General features: G+C 48.6%; 1 protein-coding gene across 1 annotated transcript in view; it reads left to right on the top strand.

Annotated features, from left to right (window-relative positions):
• Positions 1-15,340, top strand: part of CCDC13 (coiled-coil domain containing 13) — a 41,809-nt gene that overhangs the window by 18,814 nt on the left and 7,655 nt on the right. Inside the window, exons 6-11 of the mRNA XM_063116313.1 lie at positions 4,223-4,327; positions 6,789-6,953; positions 8,336-8,512; positions 11,181-11,387; positions 12,804-12,934; positions 14,556-14,630. Coding sequence (XP_062972383.1) covers positions 4,223-4,327; positions 6,789-6,953; positions 8,336-8,512; positions 11,181-11,387; positions 12,804-12,934; positions 14,556-14,630 — 860 coding nt within the window. The remainder of the gene's footprint in view (positions 1-4,222; positions 4,328-6,788; positions 6,954-8,335; positions 8,513-11,180; positions 11,388-12,803; positions 12,935-14,555; positions 14,631-15,340) is intronic.

Consider the following 15,340-nt stretch of genomic DNA (forward strand, 5'->3'; position numbering starts at 1 on the left):
CATCTTTCCTTCCGGTCGCCCTGCCACCCTGGGGAACTTGGAGAATGAACCAAGCCAACCACGGACCCTCTCCTTGCTCCTTTGCAATGCCAGGTCGGTTAAAAACAAAACAAATATAATTTATGATCTCCTCACAGATGAGGAGGCCGACCTGGCATGTTTCACAGAGACCTGGCTGGGAGATGACAGTGGCCCAACATGGGCCCAGGCCCTCCCAGCTGGGTACTGTGTTATCGAGCAGGTGAGGAAAAGTGGACGGGGGGGCGGAGTAGCTGTGGTCTATAAGGATAATCTCAACCTGACCAGACTTCCTGTCCGGGAATTGAATCACATAGAGTGTGTGTACCTGAATCTAAAGACCAGGGATAGACTGGGGATTCTGTTAGTGTACCGGCCACCCCGCTGCCTATCAGACTCCCTGGCTGAGCTTACGGAACTAGTGTCGGAGTTGGTGTTGGAGTCGCCCAGGCTTTTGGTCCTGGGCGACTTCAACATCCCTTTCGGGAGTGGTTTATCAGGTGCAGCTCGGGAGTTCATGGCATCCATGACAAACATGGGCCTATCCCAATTGGTCTCTGGACCCACACATTCAGCAGGTCACACCCTCGATGCTGTTTTCAGTTCCGAACAGACAGATCTGTGGGCGGAGGTGATAAATACCTCTGCGTTGTCATGGACAGACCATTTTCTGGTCAGGGTTAATATCATGGCTACCATCCTCCCCTGCAGGGGTGGCGGACCTATTAAGATGGTCCGCCCTCGAAGGCTGATGGATCCTCTTGGATTCCAGAAAGCCTTAGAGGGTACTATGGCTGGTATTGTCGACGATCCTGTTGAAGCCCTGGTCAATAGATGGAATCAAGACCTAACTAGGGCTATCGACACGATTGCCCCCAAACGTCCTCTCCGACCTGCTTCCAATCGGGCACCTTGGTACACAGAAGATCTCAGGAAATTGAAGCGGGAAGGTCGACGACTGGAGCGCCGATGGAGGAAAACTCGTCTCATATCCGACAAGGCACGTCATAGAGAACATCTTCGTTCCTATGGGGTGGCAATACGTGCAGCGAAGAAAGCTTTCTTCTCTGACCGCATTGCGTCTGCGAATTCACGTCCAGCAGAACTGTTTAGGGTGGTGAGGGGTCTAACTCGGGCACCTCCTCCCCTGAACCCAGTTTTAGAGCCTTCGGTAGTTCGCTGTGATGCATTTAATGATCATTTCACAGATAAAATCTCTCGGATAAGAGCCAATTTAGATGCCGTCGTTATAACAGAAGCTGAAGCTGAAGTGTCCAGCAACTTTGTGAGTAGGATTACACTGGATCAGTTTCAGTTGGTGAGTACTGATGATGTGGACAAGCTCCTTGGACGAGTAAGGAGGACAACTTGTCCTCTCGATCCCTGTCCTTCTTGGCTGGTCACCCAGGGAGGAGATGCAGTTAGACTACAACTACAACATATTATTAATGCATCTCTCAGGGAGGGGAGTTTTCCACCATGTTTAAAAGAAGCAGTGGTACGGCCACTTCTCAAAAAGCCCTCCCTGGATCCCCTAGACCTTAATAATTATAGACCAGTATCAAATCTTCCATTTTTGGGCAAGGTGATTGAGAGGGCAGTTGCCTTCCAACTCCAAGCAGTCTTGGATGATACAGATTTTCTAGACCCATTTCAAACTGGCTTTAGGGCAGGATACGGAGTTGAGACAGCTATGGTCGCCTTAGTGGATGATCTCCGCATGAGCATTGACAGGGGGATTGTGTCCCTGCTGGTACTTTTGGACCTTTCAGCAGCTTTCGATACCATCGACCATGGTATCCTTCTGGAACGCCTGAGGGCTTTGGGAATCGGGGGCACTGTGCTCCAGTGGTTCCGGTCCTACCTCTCAGGTAGATTCCAGATGGTGATGCTGGGGGATAGTTGCTCCTCAAAAAAGGAGCTGTTGTATGGCGTACCACAAGGTGCCATCCTATCCCCAATGCTGTTTAACATCTACATGAAACCGCTGGGAGAGATCATCCGGAGGCATGGGGCGGGGTGCTATCAGTATGCTGATGACACCCAAATATATTTCTCTATGCCTTCAGTAACAGCATCAGCTAAGGACAGTGTGTCTCCTCTGAATGAATGCTTGGAGGCAGTAATGGGCTGGATGAGGAAAAACAAACTGAAGCTGAATCCAGACAAAACAGAGGTGCTTGCTGTCAAGGGCTCTGACCTAGGTTTGGAGGTGTGTCAGCCAGTTCTGGATGGGGCTACACTCCCCCTGAAAGACTGTGTTCGCAGTTTGGGGGTGCTCCTGGATCCGTCACTCCAAATGACAGCCCAGATAGATGCGACGGCCAGGAGTGCCTACTATCAGCTTCGGCTGATACGCCAGCTGCGCCCCTTCTTAGAGTCAGAAGACCTAAAGACAGTAGTGCACGCGCTGGTAACCTCAAGGCTTGACTTCTGCAATGCGCTCTACATAGGGCTACCATTGTACCTAGTTCGGAAACTTCAACTAGTTCAAAATATGGCAGCCAGGTTGGTCACCAGTACACCTAGGGGTGACCACATTACACCAACATTAAAATCACTCCACTGGCTGCCAATTAGTTTCCGGGCAAAGTACAAAGTGTTGGTCATTACCTTTAAAGCCCTAAATGGTTTGGGTCCAGGTTACTTGCGGGATCGCCTTCTCCCATATAGTCCGCCCCGCACACTCAGGTCCTCTGGGGTGAACTTACTTCAGTCAGCTAAAACTAGGCTGACATCAGTTTCCCAGAGGACCTTTTCTTCTGTCGCCCCCAGATTGTGGAATGGCCTGCCGGAGGAGATTCGTAAAATTAACTCTATGTGTGATTTTAAGGCAGCTTTAAAGACTAGCCTTTTCCGGCAGGCCTATCCAGATCAATGTTAAATCATGAATTTTTAAGATGTATTGATTCCTGTTCTAATGTTGTTCCCCGCCTCGATCTAAAAGGAGAGGCGGGTAAGAAATACATTTATTATTATTATTATTATTATTATTATTATAAAGGGGAAGAATCCACACATGTATTAATACCGTTTAAGAAGAGTCCTTTTAACAGTGAATTGAAATGTTTCAAAAGCACCAAAATGCTAACGAAGAGACATAGCCTGCTTGGTGTGCCCCGCCATGCCGGCTGCAAAACAGAGGCGTTTGCTCTCTTTTCCCTCCCTTCCTCCCTCGGCAAGCCTGTGGCAGGTGCTTTGGATTTTGAATAAATATTCAATTAATTGTTACTGTTTTGAATTTTATTGTTATTATCTTCCTTAGTGGGTTGTTGAAAACCGCTATTCTGAATAATGATTTTTATAGGGTAGGGTAGGGGGCATTGGGCATGAGTTTGTGGAACCAAGGGGGCGGTGACCTGAAAAAGTTTGGGAACCACTGGTTTAGCATGTTGTCTGAACCAGGCCATAGTTAATAATAGCCACTATTAAGGTCACTTTCAGGCCCTTACAGAATCAGCGTTATCTGTCCTCCACCTAAACCTGAGAAGTGTTCTGGCCAGGTGATTTGAAACATAACAGGAGAGCAGCTGCTTACGTAGTCCTAGGTGGGCCTTTCAGCTTTTTTTTCCAGAGTGACTTTGCCCTGGCAAATTGTATTGTGTGTCCTTGTTTACCTGGGAGCAAGTGCGACCAGGCTGCACAAAGCCACGGCCAAAGCACCTGTGTAAAATGGCTGCTTTGATTATGTTAACAGAAAAGCAGAGAAAAGGGTGGTCTGTTATGCATTCTGCGTGGTGGCAGGACTTACTGATGGCAAAATGAGGACCTAGCAGATGCTAAAGCAAACAGAAACGAGCAGAAACGTTTGATTCCCAAACAGGGCAGGTTAGCTGAACTTCTGGGCTTGCTTTAGGGAGCACCCATTTCCTGTTTGCTCTTGCACTGGGTTGTTAGCACAACAGAAACAGTAGGAGCACAGGGACAGTATTGGATACTGTATTGGATACAGAGAGCTCCGGCCATTGGGCGGTATAGAAATGTAATAAATAAATAAATAAATAAATAAATACTGCCTTATATAGATAATGAACTAAAAAAAGGGAGAGCCACAAGTTAGGTTGGGTCCGTTTTATGGCTCCCCGAAGTATATTAAGAAAAGCTTTTGATAGTTATAGTTGCTGCAACCCATATAAGTTAAACATTAAAACCTCCGCCGCGAAATATGCGAGTTGACATGATCCTGTTTTCATCTCATTTTCAGCTTCTAGCGAATGAAATCGGAGAAGATGTCAGCGTTCAAAATCTGCTGTCCACCCCCGGTAGCTGGCGTGGGCGGGCTCAGCAGATTCTTGTCCTACAAGGCAAAGTAAGTTGATATTCTTCATTTCACGGCTCTTCTGCACATGGTATTTCTCTTGCACTGAGAGTCAGAGTCGGGAAGGAGTTTTGCTAAGGCCAGGTTAGCTTGTTGTTGTTTATTCGTTCAGTTGCTTCCGACTCTTCATGACTTCATGGACCAGCCCACGCCAGAGCTTTCTGTCGGCCGTTGCCACCCCCAGCTCCCCCAAGGTCAAGTCTGTCACCTCCAGAATATCATCCATCCATCTTGCCCTAGGTCGGCCCCTCTTCCTTTTGCCTTCCACTTTCCCTAGCATCAGTATCTTCTCCAGGGTATCCTGTCTTGTCATTATGTGGCCAAAGTACTTCAGTTTTGCCTTTAGTATCATTCCCTCAAGTGAGCAGTCTGGCTTTATTTCCTGGAGTATGGACTGGTTTGATCTTCTTGCAGTCCAAGGCATTCTCAGAATTTTCCTCCAACAGGTTAGCTAGCGATTGACTAATATCCTGATAAAATGCTCTCTTTGCCCACCTGCAATTCCTCTAGCTGTCCTTTTAATACTACACACATAGGAAGTTGCCTTATACTGAGTCAGACCATGGGTCCCTCTAACCCAGTATTGTTGACACTGGCCCTTTCAGAAGACACCTTAAACCACGGTTTAAGGTGTCTTCTGAACACGGCCACTGACTTCCAGAGGCTCTCCAAGGTTACAGGCAATAGCCTACCTGGAAATACCTGGGTTTGGACCTTTCCCTTTCTCTTTCCCAAGGCTTTCCCTTTCTCCTGCAGTGTAAGGCTTTGTTTACTTGCTTGAGTCTGGTGAGCATCATTTGCACTGTAAGCACCTTTTGCTTGTGGCGTGCGGGTGTGGAACGCCCGTAGCTCAGTGTGAGAGTGCATGCTTTGCATGCACAGGGTCCCGGATTTACTCCCTGGCACCTCCAGATACATTTGGGAAAGACCTTGGTCTGAAACCATGGGGAGCTCCTGCCCGTTGTTATAGAAGTACAGTGCGAACTGGATCAAGGATGCTTCCGCTGTTTCTGTGGCTGGCAGTCAGGTTGATTTGGTGGGTTATGTGTGCCTTTGCATCTGTGAAAAGTCCTCAGGTTTCTTTTGGACCAAAGTTCTGTAGCACCCCTCACCCACCACAACACAACTTCTGTGCACATCTGGTGTCAGCATTGAGGTATTGCTCACGGCCACCTTTGGGATTTATTCCAAAGCTGTTTTTTCTTTAAGCAGGACTTTGCTGTTGAAGATGTCTCTCCCTGTTCTCCACACTGCTTCCCCACCTCCCCTCTCCCCATGCAGCTCAGCCCCAGAAGCTACAGTCCAAGGGTGCAGAACCTCCGGCCTGTGAGCCTCATATGCCGTGCTGGGCTCTCCAATCCAACCTTCATGGAGTTCCTCCAGGGAATGGAGCTTGGCCTCCAAGCCCCATCCCTGGAGGAATCCCCTCTGGAGAAGATCCCCTCTGTTATCTCAGATCCCAGGAATGCAGGCAGCAGGCAACTTAGCTGGTGCTTGGTGTGGCCATGCCCACTGACATCATCCAGCCTGCAGAGGGTCTGGTAGGGGGTAATCCAGCCAGGGGTGAACCTAACTACAATACCCTCTTACTGAGGAATAGGATCCTGGGCATAAAACCAAATCCAAAAATCACTTACCAGGCTGTATCCTCTAAGATCTAGTTCACTGTGTTGTTAAGCCAGGTTCTTGGCCAAACCATTTTAGACTAGTGGGGGTGGGGTCACATAATCGAACCCTACTCCGTACAAAAGTACTCTTTCATATATAAAGAAACAAGTTTGTTTATTTATTTATTTATTTATTTATTGCACTTATATACCGCTCCCATAGTCAGGGCTCTCTGGGCGGTTTACAGAAATTCTAAAATTGAAATAAAAGCAAGTATACAAAATTTAAAATTCTAAAACACAGAACATGCACACATAAAGCATTAAAAACCGTTAAAAAACTAAACATGTGGGTGATTAAGATGTGCCGCCATATGCCTGGGCAAAGAGGAAAGTCTTAACCTGGCGCCGGAAAGATAGCGTTGGCGCCAGGCGAGCCTCGTCAGGGAGATCATTCCACAGTCTGGGGGCCACCACCGAAAAGGCCCTGTCCCTCGTTGCCACACTCCGAGCCTCTCTCGGAGTAGGCACCCGGAGGAGGACCTTAGATGTTGAACGTAGTGACCGGGTATATTCACGTTAGGGAGAAAGGCTCTAGCCCACCCACGTCCCTGACATGCTAGTTTTTGTGTGTGAAGGGAATTCTTTCGCATTCAATCATGTGAGAAGAGACGTCGGATCACCGTTTTTTGCCTGGGGGCAATTGATGCTCCTCCCAGGTGACCAGGTTGTTTGCCAGCTGGCTGCCTGTCCCTCCTTTCTGGGTCAGAACACGTCCTTCCATTCATGGGCAGCACTTGTTACGCAGCTAAGCCTTCTGCGTATTCTTCACGTTTTCCCTCTAGGTCCGGGAGCTGGAGAGTCAGTTGGGGCACGGCAAAAGCAGGCTGTCGCAGAGCAGTGCTGACGAAGAAGTGCTCAGCTTTACAGACCCCAGGAAGAAATCTGCCCAGGAGAAGAACCTGCAGCGGATTCGGAGCTTGGAAAAAGAAAAGAAAGAAGCCCTGGAGGTAAGGATGCACAGCTGACAACAGAGCTTCCTTTTTGCAGAGGACGGCGGGGCCATCTGAAGCCTGGGGGGGGATCCGCACATCGTACCCAGAGCGCTTCTATGCAACCCCAGTGCACCCCGAAAACGATCGTCTAACTTGCCTGTAAAAGAAACGAGGAAGACGTGTCCTTGCCAGCGCCGGCGCTGCCGGCGACACCCACCTCCCTCCTCGCCAGCCGGCAAGGAGAGCTCGACAGAGGGGGCACGACTCTGCTGCCGGCTCCGACGCCCCTTTCGGAGGGGAAGGTGCCGGCTCCGGGAGACAGGAAGAAGGAATAGGAAAGGGAGAGGCGAGCGGTGTGTTGGTGTGTGGGTCTCCACCTTGAGAGACGCGTCTCTTTTCTAACCCGAGCCGCCGCCGTCATCCCTTCCCCCTCAGCCTTTGGTGGGGGCGGCAGCGGTGGGGTGGGGTGGGGAAGAGAACTGGCAGCTTTTGGTCCTTTGAGGAAGGGAAACAAGCGGGAAATCAGCCGCTCTTCTGTGCCCTCTTCGCACTCTCGCCGGCGCGCGCTTCCCTTTTTCTTTCCTTTCCTCTCCACCCCGCCTTCTTTCGCCGAGCTCTCCTCGCCGGCAAGGACGCCTCTTTCTCGTTTCTTTTACAGGCAAGTTAGACAATCGTTTTCGGGGTGCACTGGGGTCGCATAGAAGCGCTCTGGGTACGACGTGCGGATACCCCCCTGGGCTGCCTGTTTGTTTTCAGGCAGGTAGGGGCAGATTGGAAGCTCAATGCGATTGGATTGAACCATGGGGCTGTGGTGTCATCCAAGCCACATTTTCAGGGCTAGGCCAGCTGGGAATCGCGGGAGTTGCAATGCAACTGAAGGGAGACGTGATAGCACTCTTCAAAGACTTGAAAGGTTGTCACACAGAGGAGGGCCAGGATCTCTTCTCGATCCTCCCAGAGTGCAGGACACGGAATAACGGGCTCAAGTTAAAGGAAGCCAGATTCCAGCTGGACATCAGGAAAAACTTCCTGACTGTTAGAGCAGTACAACAATGGAATCAGTTACCTAGGGAGGTGGTGGGCTCTCCCACCCTAGAGGCATTTAAGAGGCAGCTGGACAGCTATCCGTCAGGTATGCTTTAAGGTGGATTCCTTCCTTGAGCAGGGAGTTGGACTCTATGGCCTTCTAGGCCCCTTCCAGCTCTACTATTCTATGGTTCTATGAACACATCTGGAGAACATCAGATTGGGGAAGACTGGTTGAGGTATTGGGTGGGTGCACAGAAATGCACTTACTCCATGTGCACAGCAGATCCTGTCTGCACTCATTGGGAAATGCTCTTCATGGATAATGATCCGTAGCCTTCAACTCACTTCCTTCATTTGCCTAACTTCAGAAACTTACAAGTGAACACGACGCCCTCCAGAAGGATCATGAGGATGTGAAAAAGAAGTTGGATGGTGCCAAAGCGAGGAACAAGGTGTTGTCCAACGAGGTGAAAACCCTGAAGGAACAGATCTCGACCCTGTTCGACAAAGGAAAGCATGACAACGAACTCATCGATGCTTTACTGGTATGATCACCTGTTGTTGTTGTTGTTGTTGTTGTTATTATTATTTATTGCATTTGTATACCACCCCATAGCCGAAGCTCTCAGAGCGGTTTACAGCTCTCTGGCCTAGTGGGATTCCTGCTCCCCGTTAGAGACATTCACTTCTGGCCACTTATTCCTGGCTATACAATACTCCCAAAATGTTACAAAAACTTATACTCTCCCCGCCCAGTACCCACACTAAGTGTCCTGCAAACACTCGTGCCACGCCAGGGTCTAAGCCTGAGTCCGTAAAGCAGCCTTCCCCAACCTGGCGTCCCCCAGATGCTTGGGACTACAACTCCCATCAACCCTGACCATTGGCCATGGTGACCCGGGCTGATGGGAGTTGTAGTCCGAAGCATCTGGAAGGCACCAGGTTGGGGAAGGCTGCCCTAGAGAGTTAGTGCCAGTTCGAATCAGCAATGGGCCAGTGGGCCAGCCTGGTAGAAGTCAGCTTCCTGCTTCCATATGAGTACCAAGGGCACTGTACTCCTCTATGGCTGTATTCAGAAGACACCTTAAACCATGGCTTTAACCATAGTGAATAAAGCAAAAAGGTGAATAATTCACCTTGGTTAAAGCCATGGTTTAAGGTGTCTTCTGAACACAGTCTGGCTTAACCATCATGGTTATAGCCATGGTTTAAGATGTCTTCTGAACACAGTCTGGCTTAACCACCATGGTTAAAGCCATGGTTTAAGGTGTCTTCTGAACACAGTCTGGCTTAACCACCATGGTCAAAGCCATGGTTTAAGGTGTCTTTGGAACACAGTCTGGCTTAACCACCATGGTTAAAGCCATGGTTTAAGGTGTCTTCTGAATGGGCCTATTAAGTATGGTGTGGAGGATGTGGATAGGGAGACATTTTTCTCCCTCTCTCAAAATACTAGAACCCAGTGGGGTCATCCCATGAAGCTGATGGGTGGGAGATCCAGGACAAATAAAATGAAGTGCTTCTTCACACAGCCCATAGTTAAGTTATGGAACTCACTACCACAGGATGTAGTGATGGCCATCTGGATGGCTTTAAAAGGGGGGTGGATAAGTTCCTGGAGGCAAAGGCTATCCATGGCTACTAGCCCTGATGGTTGTGTGCTATCTCCAGTATTCAAGGCAGTAAGCCTGTGTGCACCAGTTGCTGGGGAACATGGGTGGGAGAGTGCTGTTGCACCGTCTCCTGCTTTGTTGGTCCCTGGTTCGACAGCTGGTTGGCCACTGGTTGGCCAGAGTGCTGGACTAGATGGACCCTTGGTCTGATCCAGCAGGGCTCTTCTCTTGTTCTCATGTCCTTAAGTAATGGAGGCTGGTCAGTTCGCCTCGCTGCAGAGGGTGTAGCTAAGCTGGCTGCAGGGAAAAGTGGGGCGGGGGCTTGGCCAGGTCCATGCAGGCGGCCTTGATTTCGCCCGAGGGCTGCTTAAAGTCCACGGGCCGTGGGCCGTCCATTCCTGAACTAAAGTGGCCGTTGATAAGGTGGTCAGAGCCACTGTTATTGACCTGCAAATCAAAGGTGTAGCTTTTTATTTTGAGACTAGTTTGGTAATGGCTTTTTATTATAATAAAGAATGAAAAATGTGAAAGATTATCTTCACTTTAGCCAGGGAGTGTTTATTTACTGTTGATTAAACAAAAGCAATCTCTAAAAGGGCAACAATCTATCCGAAGTTTGGGTCATGTGCAAGAAAAGGGTTAAATGTAATTGATTATCTGTTGAAGTGTATCAGCTAAATATTAATTAATCAGCTGATGAGCCTAAAATATACACATGTACATACATGTGCTGTAATTGCATTTGTGCCGGAAGAGAATAAATCTTTGGTGTCAGGCACAGTCTCCTTTTTTGGCTTCTGCTAGAGCAGTGGTTCCCAAAGTGGGCGGTACTGCCCCCTTGGGGGCGGTGGGATTGCATAGGGGGGCATTAAGAGGCAAAGGGGTGGCAGGCGGGCGCTTGAGGTGGTCTTTTCCAAGAAGCGCCTCTCCAGTAGGTCTTAAGACCCAGGGACATTTTTAAGGGAGAAGGTAGTTTGGTCCCAAGCCATATAGGGGAAGAATCCACACATGTATTAATACCATTTAAGAAGAGTCCTTTTAACGGTGAACTGAAATGTTTCAAAAGCACCAAAACGCTAATGAAGAGACATACCCTGCTTGGTGTGCCCCGCCATGCCGGCTGCAAAATAGAAGCGTTTGCTCTCTTTTCCCTCCCTCCCTTGGCAAGTCTGCGGTGGGTGCTTCCCATTAAAAGGGGCTGTGCGCAGGGGGCACTGGGCATGAGTTTGTGGAACCAAGGGGGCGGTTACCTGAAAAAGTTTGGGAACCACTGCGCTAGAGGAAATCTTTCTTTAGTATGCCAGAAATGTAACCATCCCAAAATCCTTGTGATGGACGGTGTTGAAATATTAGTCTGCTAAGGATTGTCCTCAGGCAGCCTTGATGCTTCTGAATGCAAGTGGCTTGACTTCAAAGGCCTTGTTTCAGAGGTACATTTCAGCTAATGCATTTCTCCTGCCACACAGAAGTTGCTCTTGTATTGTTCGAGCACTTGAAAGCCAGGCCAGGCCCCTTTAGGCCGGCAATGCTGCCTCCGTGCGTATTTAATGCGTCATGTCTATCTAACCGAGCCTCCCGTGTGCCTCTTCTGTCTCACCAGAGCCAGCAGAAGGAAATGCAGGTCATCCTAAAGAACCTGAGCCAGCAGGATGAAAGGAGCAAGGAATGCCAGCAGAGCCTGGGGAAGCAGCTAAATGTTGAGGTACAGAAGCAGAACTGCCTCATAGAACAGCTGAAGCAAATGGTGGCCGAGCGAGAAGCCAAGGTGAAAGAGTTGGAGGAGAAAGTCAGGCAGCTCACTTTGCAGGTAATCCGGATCAGATCAGTTTGCTAGAGAAGTCCCTCATTGTGAATATCGAAGAACCGTAGAATCTTAGAGCTGGAAGGAGCCTATAAGGCCATCGAGTCCAACCCCTGCTCAATGCAGGAATCCACCCTAAAGCATACGTTACAGATGGTTCTCCAGCTGCCTGTTGAAGGCCTCTAGTGTGGGAGAGGCCACAACCTCCCTAAGTAACTGGTTCCATCAGTCTTCTCTTCTCCAGGCTAAACATGCCCAGTTGTTTCAGTCTCTTCATGGAGTTTCATTTCCAAACCCCTGATCATCCTGAGAATAGATATTTAATCATAGAATCATAGAATAATAGAGTTGGAAGGGGCCTACAAGGCCATCGAGTCCAACCCCCTGCTCAATGCAGGAATCCACCCTAAAGCATCCCTGACAGATGGTTGTCCAGCTGCCTCTTGAAGGCCTCTAGTGTGGGAGAGCCCACCACCTCCCTAGGTAACTGATTCCATTGTCGTACTGCTCTAACAGGAAGTTTTTCCTGATGTCCAGCTGGAATCTGGCTTCCTTTAACTTGAGCCCATTATTCCGTGTCCTGCATGGATTGGCTTGCCTCAGAGCCAAACCGTGTGTTAACGTTAAGCATGGCATGGGCGATTGTATGCTTGCTTTTTCTTTGGTAAATAGCAGCTGTGGGGTGCTGGTGGGCAGAATCTGGATCCAGACTGCAGTGTTGTCTGGGAGAAGGAATCCAAGCCTTTGCCTCCATCATAGTCCCAATCTCAATCCAGACCCACCACCCCTGCGGTGATTTGCCCCGGGAGGGAAGGTGCTTGGCTTGACCAAAGAAAAACAGACAAAACACACAATTGCTAATTGCGTGTTTATTGTCATGTTAATTCTCGTTTATTACCGGATATTTGTGTGTGCGGTCCATAAAAGCGCACCCGCGCCCATGAACTGTAACAAAACCCAGCAACCCTCCCTTGGTCCTATCATGAAACTCAGATCTCCATTACATGTGGGAAAACACGCTCCCTACCGTCGCTTCTCTGATCCTGGTTTCGTTGCTCAGTTACTTCCTGTTTCAAAGCAGGAAGTCAACAACGCGCATGAGGCCCGTTCAGTCGGGCATTCGAATCACGCTGCTTCTCCTGTGCACAGCAGGAGAGGGCAGCAACTTCTGGTTTTAAAAATATTTCGGACTTTCTGGGGGTCTTCCTGTGGCACAAGGAAGGCCAGAAGGGGTGGAAGGCATGCGGGGGGCAGGCGATGTCATGTGCGGGACCTGCGAAAAATCTGTGAGTGCCCAGTAACGAGCGTGCAATAAAACGCTCGTCGGACAGAGCCCTGAGTGGCGGCAAAAGAGTAGGTAGAAAATCCGCCCGGGTGAGTGAAGAATATGTAAAGTCTGATTTGGTTGATGTTTTACACCAGCGTCACCTTCATCGACCAGAGGAAAGCATTTCCGATTCCGTTTCTTCACTGTCTGCAGAGTCTTTGGAAGAGGAGAATTCCACCTCAGCGTCCAGGAAAAATAACCCCATTGGAAGCAATAGCGCTGCACGGTAAGAGAACGTCTTTTAAAATATAGTTTCCTGCCAAAATGAAGTTTTATGAGGACCCTGGCCCTGGTACCTCATTCATAGTTTGTAGGGTTCTCTTTTAATTGATTTAGCAGCTAACCAATTATCCTAGGACAATTACTTTTGGCAGCTGATTCTTTTTCATCGAGTAAATATTCACAATTTAAATGATGTGCTGACCTCTCTTTTTAGAAGTGAGAGATTGGTCGATTTGGTTGGAGGGTGGGGATAGAATCCTTTCATATATTCAGATCTAACAGATCATGACTGGGCAAATCAAACCGTCAAGCCCAGAAGGGTGATTCTTATGGCTTCAGCTAAGCCCATCTCTGATCTCCTGTCTCCAGAAACGGAGAATGTACGAGATTGTTTCTACAGGAAGGGACAGCAATTTGTTCCTCTTTTCCCAACTGAGGCACTGTGCCTTTAATCAGCTTGCTAGCAGGCAGAAGTTCAAAAGGTTCAACTTTCCCTATCACTGTTATCTCGATAACAGAAAGAACCTGTTGGATTTCTGCCATGAAGAAGGTACAGCAACTCTCTAGATATGCAGGATTGTTATCTGGAATTTGTTGCTCTCAGGTTAGGGAATTCTTCACTTCACTCAGTCTTGCAAACCAGGTATCAGGTACACAGTGACTTCTCAGCCTGACAGAGAGGAAAGTCAATGGATGCAATTCAGCCAAGGATTCTTTTCTTCCTTCCGTTCTTTTCCCCTTGAACTAATTCTTTGAATATCATTGCATTGCTCAGAAGTTAATTTCCACTGGAGGGCAGTAGAAATTCATTTGGTTCACATGTTAATGCAAAGTTATCAGATTTGTACTTCCTATGAACTTAGGGTTGCCATACTTCCCGGAAAACCAGGAATGTCACCGTTTCCAAGCATTTCCAAAATGACCCCGGCCAGTCAGTCAAGAATCCCGGATTCCTGTTCCAGCTGGCCGGAGAAATTCCATCCTCTGAAATGGTGCCTTGAGCCTGCTCAGTGGACAGTAAGACTCCATATTGAAGTCTCCTTTAGCTTTTGAGAACTAGTGGAGAAATGTAATTTAGTGTCATTTTTTCTGGCTTTTTGCTTAAACTGTTCTTTACCTATTATTTATTTGCAGGTGCTTAAGTACTTTAGGCTGCAATCCTATGCATACTTACCTGGGAATAAATCCTATTTAACTTAATAGGATTTGTTTATGAGTAGACACACATAGGAGTGCAGTGTTAGATAACTAAAGCTTAGATAGGTTTCTTTCTTTCCGTAGACCAGCCTTCCTCAACCTGGGGCGCTCCAGATGTGTTGGACTACAACTCCCAGAATGCCCCAGCCAGCTGGCTGGGGCATTCTGGGAGTTGTAGTCCAACACATCTGGAGCACCCCAGGTTGAGGAAGGCTGCCCTAGACCTTTACATATTGCTCAGTTTTTTTAAAAAAACCACCACCTACCCCCCCCCCAATTGTCCCAGTTTTGTGGTTTCAGAATATGGCAACCCTATATGAACTGGAACCTAGTTTGCTACACAAATGCTTTATTCAGTTGTGGGAGGGTGGGCAGGTTAAACACGAAGACCACTGTAGAGACGTGGACAATCCTTTAATCTTTCCCAGGAAGGTGTCTAAGATGGGACACACCCTTGTGGACTCCGCAGCTACTTCACTGCCAACCGCACTCTCTCCCGGGAGGTGAGTTCAATCTGCCTGCAGTAGCGGACTGGCTGGACATCCACTTTTAGCTTAGCATGAGATTTCTTCTCTTCCTTCCTCGCCCTCCACCTCTATGTTTACTTGACCCTTAGAAGACCACCCGCCAGGTCAAGGAAATCAGATGCTACGGAAACTGCTTTAAACTCCCCTGAGCCCATGGCATAGGAGGGGGATTTGATTATAATAAATAATCATAGCGCAAGCACAGGCGGGCACAGAGAGCCAGTGTTTACAAGGCCACCCTTCTGCAACATAATAGCTAAGTTGCTTTCTTAGCTCATGGGGGAGGCCTTGGCAGTAGCCTCCCCACTGACCCAGTTTAGCTCAAGGCCAATTTACAGGGACGGAGTTGGCAAGCTAGCAAATGGGTCAACGGGACGCATGCATCATCCGTCCTCCACGGCAGAACTTCTAACCTTGCGACCAACGATGGCGAGCGCGCCCCAAAAGTGGTGGTGTCCAAAGCTCAAGCCCCTCCTGGCATTTCAACGTGAGCTCCGACTGTCCATTACTGCTGCGCCTCTTTGCCTCGGTCTGTGAGTCATAGCGGAAGCGCAGCAGACTACAAATGAGGAATCGTATTTGTTTTGATCACGGCCCAGTAAGCTGTCCTGAACCTAGTTTGGCCTTTGCTTTGCACAACACTCTTCAAATACTTAAAAGATTGTCACACAGAGGAGGGCCAGGAT

Source organism: Elgaria multicarinata, chromosome 1 (assembly GCF_023053635.1).
Source record: "Elgaria multicarinata webbii isolate HBS135686 ecotype San Diego chromosome 1, rElgMul1.1.pri, whole genome shotgun sequence".
NCBI lineage: Eukaryota > Metazoa > Chordata > Lepidosauria > Squamata > Anguidae > Elgaria > Elgaria multicarinata.